The sequence below is a fragment of the Necator americanus genome, chromosome II (assembly GCF_031761385.1).
Source record: "Necator americanus strain Aroian chromosome II, whole genome shotgun sequence".
NCBI classification, from domain to species: domain Eukaryota; kingdom Metazoa; phylum Nematoda; class Chromadorea; order Rhabditida; family Ancylostomatidae; genus Necator; species Necator americanus.
This window is the reverse complement of record NC_087372.1, coordinates 18,224,701-18,243,333: the sequence shown is the minus strand read 5'-3', so window position 1 is coordinate 18,243,333 and position 18,633 is coordinate 18,224,701. Positions and strand designations below refer to the sequence as shown.

Here is an 18,633-nt window from a genome sequence, read left to right as displayed (position 1 = left end):
TAGCGATGATGACGATATAGATTTGACGTCGACTCTAGTGAACTGGGAAAAGGTTTTTCTAGTTCGGTAGTCCTACGGGCATCCAAAATACCAATTTGTTTTCTTCATTTGCATGTATTTGTCTTCAAAGATTGGCGAAACACACAGGGAATGGATGATTAACAGCCGGCTATCCCACCATCACCAAACCAAGACCTAAGCATCACCAGATTCCAATGAGGAATCGAAGCAAGTAAGCGAGCAGAAACAAAAAAAAAAAACCGGAAGAAAGCAAAGACGAAGGTGACAGTTTTGTGTGGAAGCCAAAAAATCACCAAAAAATTGATGCAATGAAAGCGTGACAAAATATCGACATGTAAGAAATCTGCCTATCTTGCATCATAGTGCTGCTTTTCCGATCATTGTAGGACACCTTGATCCTTTAGGATATTTCGCCCTTTTGATTTTGTTATCCTCTACAATGGTTCACCGTGCCATGGTGAGGTGAAAATGACTCCGGGCTTCGAACTGCGGTGCATAGGTGAGCCTTCTGGGAGGATCTGCCAAACTGAGAAGTTCGATATCACCGACATTTTCGAATTCTCGAAATCGCTAAAAGCTAGAAGTGAAGTACTGCCAAGATTCAAAACCGTCTTAGCAAAATGTCGCAAGGTGGCTCCATGATTCATTAAGTTGGCGACGGCTTGTGGTAGAAGCTAAGCTCGCTTTGGCACGACTGCTTAGTGGGGGGAAAATGTCTTTGCCACTCTAGCATATATACTGGCTCAGTACCCTGCACACTTGGCCCTGCCGTTCAGACGCCGGACGGTATGACGACAGGTGAGAGGCGATCAAATCTCAGGTTGCTCAGGACGTCTCTGATTCTGGACCAAGGCGATACATGCAGCACTCACCATGGAGGCTGTATCAGGCCGTGTTATACATGTCCTTCTCAGAGCTGCAGAGCATATCAAATTCCACGCTATAGCTCTACAAGAGTGCAAGAGCAGAAGTAGCGACGTACGGCAGATGAGTTATGGCACACTCGTCATTCGTAGAGAAAAGGTCCCGTCACGAAATGTAGGGGATGTTGGTTTTGTTGTGCACACATCTATCGTCCATCTCGTCGATTCTCACGTGTTCTTGTCACCTCGTTCTGATGAGCCCGAAGCGGAATCTTTTTACTCAGAGCTAAAGGAAATGATGTGCAACGAGAAGTCCTGCAAAATCGCAGTCGGAGACTTCAACGCAAATCTGCGACGCGTTCCAACCTTTTCGTTCATCAACGCTTGTATCAAACCCGACCGTCCTCGATCCGGGGAGCTCCACCCGGATTCATCCCTCGCAAATGCAAGTTCCTATCAAGAACTTGAAGAATAACACAGCTCTTAAGACAATTCTAATGACGCACATGACGTCCTATCTTCAGAAAGTTGTTGAAGACCTCGCGAACTCTTCTCATGCAAAAGAAAGAAAGAAGACATTCGAAACTATCGATTGATATACTTGCTGAGCGCTTAAGCAAAGTGTTCTCGAAAATCATTCACATGCGCAGCCAAGGGCGCTTGATGAAGCCCAACCTCAAAAACAAGTTGGATTCCGTCAGAGTTTTAGCTGCACGAACTACATTCAGACCGTGTCGAAGGTCATACAGCTTTGCAGGAAGTACCGCCCGCTTCTTATCCTAACTTTCGTCAATTGTGACAAAGCCTTCGACAGCGTAGAAACGAACACAATCCCATTAGATCGAGGTGTGGACGTGTCATACGCGAGGACATTAGCCAGTTTCTGCGATTAATGCTCCACGAGGGTACTGTTCCTCCTGCGGAAAGGGATCAGAGCAGCGGCTCAGACTATCCTTCTAGCAGGGGTAAGAAAAGCTCTGTTTACTGCGACGTTATCATAGGTGCGATAGGGAGAAACCGGACCCTCCTCAGGTGAAGGGAGTTTAGCTCATGGGGTGCAGCTCAAGTGAAGGGGGCCCTTTCGCCAACCGCCCGAAAGTGAAAGGGGTAATTTCGCCAACCGTTTAAAAGTGAAGGAAGTCCCTTCCCCAACTGTTCAAAAGTGAAAAGGATCAGAGCAGCGGCTCAGACTATCGCATCTATGAGCGTTACTGTGGATAATGAAATCACTTGGGAAGAAACGGAAGTCAGAAAAAGAAAACAAACGCAAGAGAAATAAGTGCGTACGTGTTTACGAAAGATTCCTTCTAAACCTTTGTTTCGCGGACGACATCATTCTCTTTCGAGAACTATTGCTGGAGCAGAGACGATACTCAAAGAATTAGACGAAGTGGGGGAGAGATCAGGGATCAGAGTATAGAGAATTGCGAGTGTGAACAGAAAGAAAACACAGTTTATGAAGAACGTCTGCTGCGCGTGCAGTCGAACTCCTTGTAGAAAATAGTGCGCCGGAACGCTCGAAGCCGTATCTTCCGGGCCGTTTTTTACGGCAATTAAGAAGAAATGGACGGAATCATTCCCTCTTCATAATCTACTATCCCGTATATGAATACTCCACCTGAAATCCGCACCACTTCAGATTCGTGGAGTGATGCCTTTAAGCTAACGGTTGAGATTGAAACGGGACCGTCACTAGCTTCGTGTCCTCTCGATACCATCCTCCGCACTGCTTTTAGCGCAGCTGCTTGCTCATCTACACCTAGATTCACTTCTTTTTGCAGTTATTGTTCTTTTTATTGATCCTTTGATTTTGATATTGATTTTTCTTTTTTCTTCTCCTTTTGACTGTTCGCCTGGTGCATTGCTTTTGGTTAACATTTCTTTCTTTTGAGCGTTTTTGCAAAATATAATCTCTTACAGATGCGCTCTCCATTGTTGAGAAAAGGAGTGTCTCTAGTGTCTCAAGCTCGTTATCTTCTTCGTCCTCCAAAAAATCTACCCTACCGTGGAATCTATAGGTTTCGCCGTCTCTTTGTATAATTTAATTTCATTTTATTTAGTTTCATGTTTTCTTTAAGAACGGAAGGTGAAACTGTCCGCAAAGATGAAATACTAGTCTGTCAGCGGAGTCTGAACTATCATCCTGGACTTAATGTATGTTTTTTTTTTCTCACTTACATTGATTTTAACATTGCTATATAAGAATAATTTGTGGCTTTTTGAAATCTCCTGTTTCCTTGAAGACTGCGTTTAGATAAGTTTTTGATGTTGGACATACAGTCGGGGTAAAGCATGCTGTAAGGGGATGACGCGATGCGTTCCCCTTGAAGATCTGCACTCACCTCTCTCTGCAGCACACACACGGAGAATCCGGGACTTTCCTTTTATTTCCTTTTGTGTAGTTCCGACCATTTTTTTTTTGTATAATTGCGCATGTTTAGAGGGTTATATAGTCTTAATAAGGTAAACGATAGTAGGGGGAGGGGGCACTCAACACTTCTCTAATTATTTCTATTGCACTTGGAGTGCAAATGGTCGTTCTTAGAGCACAAAGACCGTTCTCAACTATCAAATGCAGATTGCGGAAAAGTCATCTTTCTGGCCATTTTCGGTTCTTTTTTATCGTTGAAGGTACTACATGATATGACTTAGCAATTCACTTCAAGTAAGCCTGTTTGGAGAGTTTGGTAAAGTCTGTTTGGAGAGTTTTTTAAAGTTAAAGCATTAGTAGTTCAAGGTCTGCCTTACTTTTTTCTTTTTTCTCTCAGTAGCTTTACCCTACATGTCATTGATCCTCTAAGGTAATCCTTAGGTTTCAGGACCTCGACTCATTCAGCTATTCACTTTCAGTGGTGAACTGTCGATTAATGAACCATCGCCTTCTCAAATGGGAAAGCCGTTTGAACGGCTTTCGTGCTCTAGAAAAGATTTATTACACTCTAAATATAGTTGGAATGCAGTTTGATTGATTTTTGATGGTTACTGGACGTTCACACTAAGATTGACAGCGGAGCACGCGGCTATCTGTAAAGACAGCACAAAGACGAATGAGCAGCCGCCAATTAGTATGTTCACTGGGGTGACGAAGGGCCATTAAGGGAAGAAGTGACGAAGAGGAAGAGAAGGGTACTTACTGAAAGGAGAAGAGAGTGTAGTCCATACTGGAGATAATTTAGACTAAAAGTACTACTTCTGCTTAGTGCCTTACTTTAGTACTAAAAGCGATGTACTTCTAGGAGTCAAGTTCCAGTTCTATACGATACAAAAGGAGAAGCTTAATCGCTGTCTAAGCCAATGTTCCACACCTTCCCCGCTCGTTCTTCATTACCACTCACTGCAGCAGTGCTGAACATGTTGATCCGTCCTGTCGTTGGAATGTAGTGTGTGGAATTTTATGTCACACTCTAACTCGAAATTCCCGCTGTGTTATTTACGATACAAGTCTGTGATCTGTGATCAGCGACACCTTAGTGAACTATACAATGGGTCGCTTCAGTTAAGACCCTTTGATTTTTGCATGTCTTTGGAAACTCGCGTCAGAAGAACGAAGAATTTTGCGTCCTATAGCATGCTAGGTTTATTACTTAGATATAAATTCAAACGAAGGGAAGAAGAGCAATTTTGCCTTAAAATTTTATGTCATTTTTTTTTCATTTGATGGCTACTTGAATATTTTGAAGGAGGTCTGAATAGTTGAAGTTATTTGAATTTTTAGACTTGGAGAAACCAAGTACGGCAACGCCAAAAAGGTCCTTAAGGACATTTCCATTTTTATTAGTTCTTCTTTTTTAACTCTGAACAGCAACTATTTAAGTATTTTTCTTTAGGTTTACTTCGAGAACGATCGGGGCGAAAGACTTTTACGCTCCTCATGTGACGGAATCGTTTGTATCACAACAGAAGTGGTCAATCCAGATATGTCCAACCCTGAGATGGCAGTTTATGAACATAGAAAGGATATTGAGTTGCGAAAGCTAACTTTCAATGTAATTCCACTGGAAATGTCTCAAACTTTTACTCTTGTCAGTGAGATCTAATTGTTACATATGTACATTTTTCAGTTTGTCCATTGTTATAAAGTTGGATGTAGCATGTGCTGGTCTTGGTAGAAAAAAGGTTGATCAATCAATTCCAGTATCTTCTTTTTCGTTTTCTACCGTTTCCCTTCCGTTGTGGATTGATTTTTCATAGGTGAGCAGGTACTACTAGCTTCACATCAATTTTGTCTTGCCAATTCAACTATATGGAGAAGAACAAGGAAGGTCCAAATCTGAAGAGAGGTGAGTTGCTTATTCCCGCAATGGTAACTTAGCAATTCTAGGATCTCCACCGTCGAAACATTTTCAGATATCCATCGGATACTCGAACTTATCGAGCACGTTCAAAAAACTGGTGAGGTTTCATCTCCAAAGCTAGCCGCTCTTCAAACGGTTCTTCAGTCAGAGTTCTTCAACGCGGTCCGAGAAGTGTACGAGACGGTGTATGATATTGTGGACATAGAAGGATCGCCTGAGGTGAGAATGATCCTCTACTCCAAGTTTCTACCCTTTCTTTTTGTTGCCGATAATTTACGCCATTAGTTTGACCAGGTTCGTGCGTCGGCAACAGCCAAAGCTACTGTGGCAGCCTTCGCTGCTGCAGAAGGACATGCACATCCACGTGTTGTAGAACTCCCAAAGACCGATCAAGGTTTAGGTTTCAATGTTATGGGCGGGAAGGAGCAAAACTCTCCCATCTACATTTCAAGGTTTTTTTTTTTGCCCTTCTATGTGGTAGTTGTATTTCTGGAGCTCTATGGAGCGAGGATTGTTGCGGTATACAAATCCTGATGGTGTGATTAATAAACTGAGAGGAGGGGTTGATTATTTATGGTTGATTATTTGACTCATTATTCTCAATTTTATCATTTAGAAGCTTTTTTTGGCTTTTTGAGAGCAAAATTAAGTCGGGTCAAGGAGTAAAAAAAGTGAACGCTTACGCTGAGTGATTCTCTCTTTGGAGCTCATCTGCTTTGCATTCCTTTTGGATTTGCGAAAGGTCCCTCTATGAGTGTAATAGCTAACGAAATTGCACAACTCAAATTATTCTAACCGGGTTATATTTTTTCCACGTTCCTTTCTTTTATGCAGAATGTCTGCGATCGCATTGCGTGGATGCTTGATCTACCATATCTGTATTCGGTTTCGAGATAGTTGTACGAAATTAATGATAACTTACTCTGCATACCGTCTGTATTATCGGAGAAAAATACTCCACATTTTCTTTATATTTTGTCTGATGCGAAAAAATTGAATTAGCTACGTTGAAGCAGTGGGAACTGCGCTTTTATGGACTATAATCTTTTATGGAATATAATACTATGATCAAAAGTATACCCATGGTAGAAATTATCGCTACAAAACTGGTTTTTTTCTTTCTAAGGAAGGAATTTCGAATTTCCTGTTTGTTTTAACACAAAGAACTTTTTCTATTTATCTCCATTTTTTAAAATCATGATTTCAACAGGAGTCCTGAAAACTTTTTTACCTCTAGAATCATACCTGGCGGAGTAGCAGATCGACATGGTGGTCTCAGACGTGGAGATCAGTTGATTGCAGTAAACGGAGTGGTGCGTTTGTATTTTTATCTTTACCGCTTTGGAAATGAAGAAACAGCTGTCTAGGCAGCTTTCTTGAAGTTTGAGCCACTAGACAGGGTTGGTTAATTTAGAAATAACGTTGATTAAAGCGACTATCTTAGACTGGGGTTTTTAGCATTCGAGGTTCTGGAGCGCATCTTCACTGTTTGCGTTCGCTGCGTAGTAATCAGAGTAAAATCATGAAGAGTGGACAAGTTGGCGGTAGCCATTTTTGCCCAATTGACGTAATCACTAAATTATTCCACCTCCTTCAGTGGCTTAGACGTCAAGAAGCTTGCTTAGATAGCTATTACACTACCTTTTACTTTTCGCTCTGAAATGGATGAATTTATTGCCATTTTGTATTTATCTACTTTGTGTTGATATTTAGAACGTGGAAAGTGAGTGTCACGAACGAGCGGTGGATTTGCTTAAATCTGCGCAAGGTACTGTGCGCCTTGTTGTTCGTTACACACCGCGACTTTTAGATGAGATGGAACGGTTAGTGTTCATTCATTTCTGGAACGGGGTTTTCTTTTCGTCTGATATCTCTGGATCCTATGGGTTTTTGGTTTTTGCCAGTTAATCTCTGTTCTTGTTTGTTTAGAAATATTACTTAAATTCTTTTTTATTTGGCCATTTTGTTTCCCTTTCAGGCGATTTGAACGGCAACGACGACGTTTAAATCAACCAAGTCCTGGCCCTCCAATTCCTCCAGTTCGACGTTAAGTCCATTCTCAATTCTTTCCAGAGAGAAGAAAACTCTATTCGCATTGAACCAAGAAATTTGTGGGATGTCCTCTCGATTCGTTGTTGAGTTCATCTGAAGTAACTAACAGTGAGCAGTTGCTACGATTACGTCCTACGTCTATCTCATGAACTTAAGCTTACCTGTCTGTGGAGAGAAGAGAGCATTTAAATACATATTTTTCTAGGCGTCATCAGTTTGCGTGCCCGAGAAATTCTTGTATTGAAGTCATTGTATAGCTCATTTATCCAAATTCTAGAATTTTAGTCTTTTCTTCTCTCCAGTATGAAAATCAAGTTACCATCCATTGAAATTTGTGCCAGTTATGAGCAGCTTTAAAATTTGTACAGTTGGAAGAATTTCCGTGAAAACTAATAGCGTAATACTCCAGGTGCTGCCTTAGAATTATAGGGATTGATAGATAATGTTCTCTTTATTTACTTTTTCTCCTTTGAGGATTATTCATCTCATTTTCCAATCAGAAGTGCTTCCATATGTATCTACCCTCATCTATCGTTCTTGGAAGAAAATCCAATTTTGGCGGATCTATGAAGTCGTATTGCAGCGTGACTGCAGCTCTTGAGCGAACGGAAAAAAAATACAGAGTTGCGCTTTCAGCATTTAAGTACAATGACTTTCAGTTGAATGTTGGTGTCATCATAGGCACTCCTTCACTTATTTTTGTGCGTTTTTTCGAGAAAATCATGCATCTACATTGCATCTAAGCCTCGTCATCATCCTTGTCATTGCTTGTAGACATCGTATGAATTTTGTTAGCGCTCTCATTTTTAACTGTGATCTACACTAAGTTGTCGAGGATGATATAAGAGGTGTAGGAGAATACGCATTGAACATAAATCCTGCTTTGATCCTAGAAACAGTGTGAGCTGCGAGCTTTATAAGCTTTTGTCCTACAGCTCTGCTTATAAAAAGGAGTTTCATCGTTTGAGCTCACCCTGTGCATCCACGTATTTCTGCTTAGTAACACTCCACTAATTCGGTGCTACATACTCACCTTATTATTGCACAATGTATACTTGGTCAATATTGGCTGGCCATGAAATTATTTGTTGTTAGTATATATTAAGAGTATAGAATGTTGTCATAGTGCTGTTTGTCACTGCAGCTTGCACTTCATCTTATCAATACACGAATTGGTTAGGTAACAACTGCTATACTGATTAGGAATGGAAGTGTTCTCAGCTCCACAATGTTAATGCTTCTTATGTGAAGAATTACTGCATACGCCAATACAAAGGCAACATTTTAAAAAAGTGATATGTGGACAGCCAGTAACTTATTACCATAGGTCTTCATAGTTGTAGTTGCTCAAGTTTTGATAGCTGGGTATCAACAATCAACCTTAAATGTTATCAACCACGACAACTTATGCCCTTTTGCCCCAGTGGAACCTCTCTTCTTTTTGCAGCTTCTTTGTATGTGGTCTGACTCCTCGTTGGATGAACATTCTCAGGAAGTTATATTTTCATTGATTTATTAGACATCACTGCTGCGTATAGTACAGTGTGGAGCGCGAGATTGTACGACACGAGATTTCCTGAACAATGTACATTTGCAGTTAGCCCCACAAAGGAGTTTTTTCAGAGCCACATTTTTAGCTCATTTCTGAAAACAACTAAAAGTTGATGAAGCTGATCTTTCTCTTATAATGAATGGATAGAGCCCAGATCCGAAATGAGTCAGAATCAGAGTGGAAGCCTATTCTTCATCACGCGCTGTTGTTTACGGAGAGTGGTGCATTTTTACATCGCTCTGTACAACTCAGTTATAAACTACTAGTCTAGGCAAAGCTCGTCACATCTCTTATAATCGCCTTCTTGCCTTTTTGTACGCTTTACATTTGTTCGTTGTAACCAATTATTGAGGCTATTCTTTTTGCGTTTTGTAAATGTGCAATGAATCAGTTATTTCTTTTGGTTTTGGCATTGTTTACTGCAGGATGTCAGTCCTTGTACTTTAAAAAACCTCTTTTTTTAAATCTTACGTTGCTTTCTTTAAAGCCGTTGACGTTTTAGTGACAGCAGTGATTATGTGGAGATCATGTAGGATTACAGGGTATTTAAATCCTATTGTGTCTCGTAATTCCTTTATGAGTAACGCCGCAGTAAGACCGCTGACGTTTGAAGATATCAAAGTCACTGATAAAGCACATCAACGACTAAAGGTAATCCTCACACAACCAAGAAATCGTGCGTCATTTCTTCAAAGTTGAATTACTTCTAGGAGATCCTTTCACCAGGTGAGCGATTGCGAGTAGAAGTAGACGGCGGTGGCTGCTCAGGATTCGAATACAAGATTAAGGTAGACACAAAACTTCAAGAAGACGATAGACTTTGGAAACGAGATGACGTGGAGGTCGTTATTGATGATGTGAGTTTTGCTGCTTATTTATATGTCTCAAACTCATTTTTTGGCAACTCATTTTCGATAACCTTGGAAAGAGCATTTGTAAATACAAAACTCACATAGACTAGATAGGACAGTCGTTGAGATTTTTGTGAAAGGTCGTTCTTGTGCACGCATACCCTTTCAAATTGTTCGAATTTAACTCTTAATGGGGATTTATTTTCATCTGACCAAAAAGGCGCTGCTTTTTGTCCCTGGGACCTTGTGTAATCACCCATGTCACCTGCGCTTCTGTTGTTCATCGATTTGCTCAAGCGGACACCAGTGACACTTCCATTTACCCCGATCGCGCGCAAGTGTTGTCCAAGGGCTCCTCTTCTCGCGATTGACTCGAAGAGCATCGTATTTTTCCTTGAAGGACTTCTTTCCTTGACATATGAGGGAGCGTCTCTGATCTTCGATCGATCACTTAGGAGTGAACTTCGAATCTCTTCTTTGGCTTGCGTAAGGCAGGATACGTCTAGCATCACTCTTTTAATTGTGCGTTCTATGACGCTGGTAGCATCTTCCTCCTGCTTGCTTCACGTCCAGGTTTCTGAGGCGTACGTAAAAGCAAGAAGAATGCTGATGTTGAATAAATGAGCACGGAGCCGGATGTTCTTTGTCCTCTTCACTACATCCTCGATGATCTTATAATCCCCAAGCCACTCGTTCCTCCTGCATATCAGCTCGTTCATCATATTAATTTCCGCCCGGGATATACATAGGTGGAGCATTCGGAAATATCCGTTCCGTTGAACGTGAATGGGACATCAGAAACCCATCCGTTCGTCACGAACATCGTCTTATCCAGGTTCAACTGAAGACCGACCTTTTTACACGTTTCATCAAATCCGTGCAGCCGTGTCCGTTCCACCTGATTGATGTCTGATGTTATCAAGACGATGTCAACAGCGAAACGAAAATGGTGTAAATGCCGGCCGTCAATTTTCACTCCCATGTTAACTCATCCCAATCCTGAGAGTGGCGCTGAATATTTTGGATGAGATTGTGCCACCCTGACGAACCCCTCTCTTCACGTCGACTGTGACATTATTGTAGAATGGAGAAATTTTGGTCGTGAAGTTGCTACACAACTTACGGTATATCTTTATGTATGGAGTAGGGATTCCTTGGTTGTCCAAGGCTTCCATGACCTCTCCAGTTTCAACTGAATCGAAGGCCTTCTTCAAGTCGATGAAGGTGAAACACACCGCCATCTTGCACTCGCAATACTTCTATGAGTTTTGAAACGTTGTGTATGTAGTCAGTCGTACTGAACCCTTTTCGAAATCAGGCTTGCATGGCTTCATCAAATGTTCTCTCTATCCTGCTTAGGATTACTGTTGTGAAGGGCTTGTAGGAGACAGACAGTAAGCAGATTAGGCGATAGTTGTTGATGTCGGTGTGGGCGTTCTTCCTTATACAACAGCACGGTCTTGCTGGTTTTCCATTGCTTACGAAGCTTGCCACTGCACTTCTCTCTTCGAGGCCTTCTTTTTGTCACCTGTTTGCAAAGCCTTGCGAGCTCGGACTTGTGAGTTCTTGATTGCATGTGGCTCGTGCTGCTCCACGCTGGGATATTAGCTCTAGAGCTGCCGGAGACAGGCGTCTCTTGGTGGTTTTAGACGTCTGAGCCTACCGCGTGAATATGAAAGTCTTCAACGAGCCTATCCTACTCCTCGATGTTGTCCATTGTGGAATCTTCCCAAGAGCCGGATAACTTAGCACAAAGATCCCAGTTAATGATAGTTCACTCTCTCAGCTTCACGGTTTTTTCTTCTTTGCGGGTAAACGATAATCTTTCTCGGATGAAGCAATGATCCGATTCCGTACAAAGCTTTGCCACAACAGCGACATTTTTCAAGCAAAACCTTTTACTGACGGTGATGTCAATTTCGTTACGTTACCCTCCACCGGGTAACTCTCACCGTCTAGCGTAGAAACGAAGCTTCTGGAATTGTAAGTTCCTTTGGGTGGATAGCCGTGTTCATGATGAACACAGAAAGCCTCTCTCCATCAAAGGCAATTGGTTTCCATCTGAAGTTCTTATGACGTTCTTCTAGGGCCAATTTTGACTTTGAAATGATCAACGATGGCCTGTTAGAAGTGTTATCTTCTCTGCAGAATTTCTCTAGGTCCATATAGAAAGCTTCGACTTCTTTTTTGTAGCTTGATGTTGGAGCGTAAACGGCGAAGGTTGTCAAAGCTGGTGTTGGACCACATCTTCTCATCCGCGGATGTCCTACTTGGGTGGTAAGTTGTTCGAAAGGGTCGATTTTCCTTGCCATACTCGTGTTGACGAGGACACTAACTTCATCAACTGCGAACAGTTCTTCTCTAGTTTATCATTTGGTATTCAGTGGGTCTTGTGCCGGTCTGACCAACGGTGTTGTATTTAAACTTCCTGGCTTGCATCTCCAGACCTTCACTGCCCGATCAGATAGTCATCCTAGCCTTTTCCGTTCCGGTAGCCTAGATGTCTCCTGCAACCCTGTTCTTCCTGGCGGTACCGTGCCAGGCTTTCTCCTGGAATCAGGAGATTCTTCCTTATTACTGTAAGATGCATTTAATTTTGATATCCATGCGTCGGCTGTGGGCATTTAGTCCCATGATTTCTTTTGGCAGAGCGTTGTGTTGTCCCGGAGTGGATTTAGGGGATGGGCTCCCTGTTGGAACTTGTTTGTTTCAGGCGACTATAAACCGCCTCCCTTGCTTCCCCAATTCACTTGATTGCCTTCTGACCGGTCCGACGTGCAGGATGCAGTAGTATTATGATTCTAACTCAGCAGAAACAGGGAGCCCATCCCCTAAATCCACCTACGTCTCAGGGCAGACACAAAGTCGCTTTTGGTCCGCGATTAGCCGCCTATCCTGCACCTGAGGACGTACCAGATCCATGAGGTGTAACCACAGACTATTAATTAATTAGTTCATATCTCCAAATACACTCTTTGTGTTTTTTCTATCTGTTTTTTCTTCGCTGGAAAATGCTTTTACTTCGCACATAGGTGTTTTCGCTATTGGAGCATTGGTCTCTTTTTGTCGCCGCTGTAGGATAGTGCTCCAGTTGTAAGAAAACAACTTTTTCTCTTACTTTCTTGTAGCTTAAACCATTTTTTACACAGATCGTATTGAAATAATAATAATAACAACAATAATAATATATAATAATGAATCATAAATAGTAAGTGCAAATAATAAATATTGTATTCTTGTATATTATTACATAAAATCACTAGCTTTCAAAAAAGGTTTTTGACTACTGTGCAGAGCACAATCGAGTAGGAAATTCAAGATGATTCGCGTTTCCACACTTGGTATGATCTGTGGTTGCTGCATGATGCTTCAGTATCAGCATCGGTCTGTAAAACATTAGATGCTCTTTCTTTTCATGTATATATATTTACCTATAGTTGGTGATGCGTATCGTTAGGTATCTACAGCTTTTGTGGCAATTCAACTTTGGAAAATGACCGGCAAAGCGCCCATTTTGCTGCGTCTGCCTTATGCTCCGCCCCTCACATCATTGCCTCTGGACGGAGTATCGATCGTTAAAGGCACCATACTACGAATCTGACTTAGTGAGGGAAACCGAGGAAACTCTTCCAGTTATGGGGTTGTAGATTGCGGGATCAGAGGTAGTTCCGCTCATTTCTCCCTCATCGTTGTAAAAACGGCGTGAAAAACCCAATTTTTTTTACGACGATTTCAGTTGCAATGCGCCGCATCCAGCTGCGCAGCAATCGGCAACTAGTGAGTTCCTCTTCACTATTTGTTCAAGTGAAACCAGTGAAAAGTGTGCAGGGAGGACCAGAACGTATGCGTAGAGGAGCGTCCTAACGTTCCTCGCATGAACTAAAGCGGTTCCGACACCCTTTTTTAGAACGATTAGAAGCAGGGAGCGGGTGAGAGGAACCTACCTTGATCTCACAATCTACAATCCCATCTCTAGCTTTTTCCGCGTATTCCCTCACCACGCCATATTCGTGGTATGTTGCCTTTAAGGTTTAGAGATATATCAAAACACTGCACCCGGCATGCCAGAAGAAGGAAATTGTAGTTCATTTGCATAAAACAAACAATTCGAAACTCTTAAATCTCAAGGCTCGTGAAGATGAAAATATCTATCGATTAATACCAACATATTTTGCAGGACTTTATTTTGTTCGATATAAGAGAATCCGTATAAATACTGTCAAATCAGGAAGTTCGAACAGTTGTTGCTTGATGAATTCAAGTTAGTCTACTACGCACATATAGATGTAGTTCAAAATTTAATCGAATCATGATGTGATGAAAATGTCGTCGTACCGTGTCGCACCGTTGACAAGAAAAAAGATAGATAAAATAAAAGATGTCTTGGCTAAATCAATGGTATCACAAAATTTCCGACTGCTACAACTGTTATGCAATAACCATTGCAAAGCTCATAGGTTTGGAACGCTGTCGGATTATGTTTTTCAATGTTGTTTGCTGTTGTTTTGTTCTCCTAGTAATTTCCTTTCTTTTTGTTACCTTTTTGTTCTTTGAACCCTCCTAGAAGCCAACTCTACCACGTTATTGCAATACCAACTCTGCGCACGACCTCAGAGACGTGGTGATGGGTGGACGTGGCACAGCTAGCCCAACATTGCTCTGGCCTACTGATAGCCTCATTAGCAGGGACTTATTCGGCTGCATATAATCGGCTGTGGGTACCTAACGACCGCCAACCATTTTTGACTTACACTGAGGCAGATGTCACGGCCCAACACGGTTACCCGCATCTTTGCTGGGGTGTGACGCGTTTCCTTCTCTTCTTCTCGCTATTCTCTATTCTCCGAAGCGTTACCGCTTCAACTATCTATCAACGTCAAATGCCCTCAGATCTTTTTCGGCCTTTGTTCACAATTTTCTTTTGCAAGCAGGAAGTGTGTTGTAGGTCGACTATTTTCAAGACAGCTTGGACAAGACGATGAGACGATAACTTGACTAAAGAAGCGAAGAGCGGGTTTCTGTGACTACCTCTGAACGGTGCAAGGTGTTTCTGTCTTCCATGTGTCATCTGGTAGATCTTATCCGTTTCTGTGTAAAGTTCTTTGTTATGATATACTGTTCGCAAAAAGTAGCGTAATAGTCATCTAAGCTGCTTTTTCTTCATGCATTCAAGCTTCTCCATCGCCCTTGACGGTGCTACCCAAGTCTCCGATATTTACATCATGATAGCACGAATAGCAAAGTTTTAGATTGACTTCGATGGAGATCCTATTCAAGGAGTTGAATTTTCGAATCCGAATTGACTTTAGCGCATCTTTGCTTCATATCCATCTCGTTGCTTTTCAGCATACAATCCAGTACAACTACAAAGCTCATTCACATGTTTAGTAGGTTGTCCTTCGACCCTGATTCTCGTTGATGGTCTCGAAGAGTCGCACGTCTGCCTGCATTCATCGCAATCAATTTCAGTACAATACTTTCAGTTTTGATAACATTTTGCAACTTTGCGCTGTGCGAATCGAATATTACTGCATCAACGGCGGACTCGAGATCGGCCGAAGAATCTTTGGATGGTGCTAAAAGGACATCAATGGGATTCCGCACAACTGCTCTTCGTATTATGTGATCGACGGCAATATTAAACAGGAATGGTCCCGCTACGAACACAGATGTACAATCCCAAGCGGCGCGGTCGATGTAGCGGCTGAAACTGAGGTGGGACCATCGTGAACTACAGCAATGAACGGTGGTAGTAGGGGTCCTCACTCGATCCTAACCGCTATACTCCGTAGCGATGCTAACCGCTACGGAACGAAAAGTTCATGCTAAGTTCGCGTGTTTACAGCTCTCTGATGAATACTGCTTGATATTTACTATCTTTAAGTAGCAGAGTCTGTATGTTTGAAACTTCTCCAATCATATATCGAATCGAAATAATCGTTGAAAATGAAATAATGCGCATAGTAAGGTCAAAATGACCTAGAGTTCGGCGTAATTGACGTAGTTTGTAGGCGGTTTAGCGGAGAGTGGCGAGTTGGATCGAGAGGGGACCTTTGCTAACACCATTCATCGCTGCAGTTCGCGTTGGTCTGTCTTGATCTGAATCGTTTGCTCCAACGTGCCGGTACGGCGCATCCGCTTAAGCAATACATGTCATTTTGACTTTGCTGTATTAAAAGTTAAATTTGGAGAAAACCACAGGAATTCAAAACAACGACTTCGGCTACAGCGAATTCAGATTTCGGCATAATCGAAGTTCTTTAATAAAAGAGAGCGGTGTTTGGTTAATGTTCGAGTCGCAGCGCCAGTTCTTAGAAGTAGACTATTATTCTTCAATTTTATGAACATTTTAACAAAAATGTGACCGTTATTATTTCGCAATTCACATCATCCTAGATCTTAAGGAATGGGAACCGAAAACATACGCAGAGAAAATACTGGGAATCAACAAAGAATTCATCACGACAACTTCATATTATTATAAATTTGCATGTTAGTATGTGAATTATAATTATATGAAGGGTTCTGTTCTGTTGTTTGTTTATAATTATATGAAGGTTCGAATCCGTCCTAGTGCTCACCAAGTCTTTCATCCCTCCGGGGTCGATAAATTGGTACCAGACTTGTCTGGGAGGTTAAAAACACTGACTTCACACATCGGCTAGCCACCTCAAGTCATTGTATAGGCCAGTTACACGTTCGTGAACCTTAAACGATTCTGAATTGAAGTGAAGGCACATCCCAAGAGGATTGATTAATGCCAGAAACTTTATCCTTTATCCTTTTATGTTAATATGCATATTTCCTTCTAGTTGGTTTCATTATTCCTGGCTGAAGAATTGTAATAAAGGTCCTATCTTGCCGGCCATAACTCATGTGGATCCCATTATTTGGTAGCTTTGAGCGAAGCATGTGGCCTCAACGGCCAGAAGAGTTTACTTTCACATTTATAGAGATGTCCAGCCAACGGCTAGCACAAAGTACAGGTTGTATATATATATATATATATATATATATATATATATATATATATATATATATATATATATATATATATATCTTTATTATAGCCCGTATTTTGATCGTCTAGTAGTCAGTGAAAGAAATCCTCCTCGCGATATTTTTTTCTGCGAAAGCAAGAGATTAGAGGGGAACGTAAAGAGAAGTTTTGCTTCGCTGTTAAAAATTTAATGTATCTACTGTAAATTTTTTCGAGTTGGATATCGACTCCATCTTGCTATCACAGACATCCCTCGTAATAAAGCAGTTCATTAGTGGAATTTATAATCGTCCGTGTAGGAGTTGGCAAAAAAAAAAACTTCTTTCTTGCATATAGTAAATAACCATCATGTTTTCACTCTGATGAAAGTCACTCAGTTCACTTTTGTTTTCTTCTCTGTATTACAGAAAGCTAGGTTCTTGAAGGCATTACCCCACGAATCTGGAGTGGTAGGGATTTTCGATGGAGTATCCGTACACGGGATGGTAGATTATTGAGAGAAGGGTGATTCCGTCCATTTCTTCCTAATTGCCGTAGAAAACGGCCCGGAAGATACGGCTTCGAGCGTTCCAGCGCACTATTTTTCACAAGGAGTTCGATTGGAGCGCGCCAGCCTTGTGCACGCGCGCATCTTTCGGGCCGTTTTTTACGGCAATTGGGAAGAAATGGACGGAATCACACCCTTCTCCATAATCTACTATCTCGTGTACAAATACTCCACCTGAAATCCGCACCACCTCAGATTCGTGGTATCTTCCTTTAAACTTCCTTCATTTTGATCTTGACTGTTAGATCGAATTTAGTTCCGTTTCCTACGTATACTTATTTGGCCACTAAGGATGGCTTCAAGTCCATGGCGCTGTATACTGTCTCGTTACCATACAATAACTAATATTATTATTATTAATCAGAGGGCAGTTGAGGACATTTTTCTTTCCTCAGAACTTTCAGGTTGTGGTTTTCTTCGCGCACAACAGGTTTGAAGTGCTCGATATATTTCCATCAATGTCTTTCACTAGTGTAGATTGAGAGGGATGGATTTGCAGATGTCATTTGGTTACTTGCGAGGAGCTACTATCGATTATGTGGAAGACTTGATGAAGGCGTCTTTTCGAGTCGTTAACAATCCTGTCGCCGATAAAGGTTGTTCATGTGGTTCCAGTTTCGCTGTAAAAATGGACTAAAATATTACCACACTTGTTAATCCTGCAGGACGTGTACTTACCTATTGTATCTTGTTGATGCATATTAGAAGTAAACCTCTAATCTATTTTGATACGTAACGATACAATCAATATTGCTTGTGTGCAAATGTTTTACTATTAGTCATCAACTTGGCTAAACCTCTTCATCTTAATTAGAAAATAGTTAGACGTTTTTGGATCATTTTCATACCGACATTGTGTGTAGTGACGCATGCAGGAGATTGGTAGATGTGTAAATCTTTCTGTTACTTATTGCTATGACAGAGAGTTAATAAATAATCTCTCCCGTGTTGAAGAATAGTATACAGCTTGTTGTGTTTCAAGCATTCTTCTTCAAAATATCTGTCAATTCAATGCTACTTGACGGTTGATTATATATATATATATATATATATATATATATATATATATATATATATATGTTGTTAATGTATTTATGTTAGGCAAAAGGGCATGTCTTACTGAAAACGGAAATAAGGAACCGTAGTTGATGAGAACTAATACTCAACGTTAAAACTGTTAATACTTCTAAAACTCTATGAAACATTTGTCCTGGATGTCACATACCCGCCCCTTGAAGTTCATATCTAAGTGTTTGTGTGCGAAATACATATCTTCTGCCGTATTTTGCTTGTGAAGTATTTTAAATTAGAGCTTTCAAGAGTGATGCAAATACAAAGGTAAGCAGTCAAATGTTGTAAGTGATGGGTTAAATACTAAGGCGACTTCTGAGAAAATGAAAATAAAGTGAAGAAATGTGCAGTGGTAGTCCTTTGTTCTGTTGTTTGTCAATG

The 18,633-nt window shown here is 41.2% G+C and overlaps 4 protein-coding genes across 9 annotated transcripts; 3 read left to right on the top strand and 1 right to left on the bottom strand.

The window, feature by feature from the left end:
- Positions 1 to 894: 894 nt before the first annotated feature.
- RB195_018324 (uncharacterized protein) lies at positions 895 to 1,359 on the top strand (the record flags this gene model as incomplete). The annotated part of the gene is made up of 1 exon (XM_064185708.1): positions 895 to 1,359. One exon carries the CDS (start codon positions 895 to 897, stop codon positions 1,357 to 1,359), a length of 465 nt encoding a protein of 154 aa, XP_064041589.1.
- Positions 1,360 to 2,804: 1,445 nt separating this feature from the next.
- RB195_018323 (uncharacterized protein) lies at positions 2,805 to 7,230 on the top strand (the record flags this gene model as incomplete). Of its 5 annotated transcripts, none has more annotated exons than XM_064185707.1 (12): positions 2,805 to 2,902; positions 2,963 to 3,038; positions 4,712 to 4,887; positions 4,946 to 5,000; positions 5,076 to 5,083; positions 5,161 to 5,164; positions 5,232 to 5,276; positions 5,324 to 5,398; positions 5,474 to 5,631; positions 6,417 to 6,492; positions 6,893 to 7,002; positions 7,158 to 7,230. In XM_064185707.1, the coding sequence occupies 12 exons, from the start codon at positions 2,805 to 2,807 to the stop codon at positions 7,228 to 7,230; spliced, it is 954 nt and encodes a 317-aa protein (XP_064041584.1). The 5 variants fall into 5 exon arrangements, with proteins under 5 accessions (XP_064041584.1, XP_064041585.1, XP_064041588.1 ...); XM_064185706.1 differs by having other exon boundaries at positions 5,465 to 5,631; XM_064185705.1 differs by lacking the exons at positions 2,805 to 2,902; positions 2,963 to 3,038; positions 4,712 to 4,887; positions 4,946 to 5,000; positions 5,076 to 5,083 and having other exon boundaries at positions 5,128 to 5,164; positions 5,328 to 5,398.
- A 1,935-nt stretch (positions 7,231 to 9,165) lies between these two features.
- RB195_018321 (uncharacterized protein) lies at positions 9,166 to 17,818 on the top strand (the record flags this gene model as incomplete). Of its 2 annotated transcripts, XM_064185700.1 has the most annotated exons (4): positions 9,166 to 9,211; positions 9,286 to 9,434; positions 9,494 to 9,640; positions 17,681 to 17,818. In XM_064185700.1, the coding sequence occupies 4 exons, from the start codon at positions 9,166 to 9,168 to the stop codon at positions 17,816 to 17,818; spliced, it is 480 nt and encodes a 159-aa protein (XP_064041581.1). The 2 variants fall into 2 exon arrangements, with proteins under 2 accessions (XP_064041581.1, XP_064041582.1); XM_064185701.1 differs by lacking the exon at positions 9,166 to 9,211 and having other exon boundaries at positions 9,360 to 9,434.
- RB195_018322 (uncharacterized protein) lies at positions 11,590 to 11,946 on the bottom strand (the record flags this gene model as incomplete). Its single annotated transcript, XM_064185702.1, has 1 exon — positions 11,590 to 11,946. The coding sequence occupies one exon, from the start codon at positions 11,944 to 11,946 to the stop codon at positions 11,590 to 11,592; it is 357 nt and encodes a 118-aa protein (XP_064041583.1).
- Positions 17,819 to 18,633: the final 815 nt, after the last annotated feature.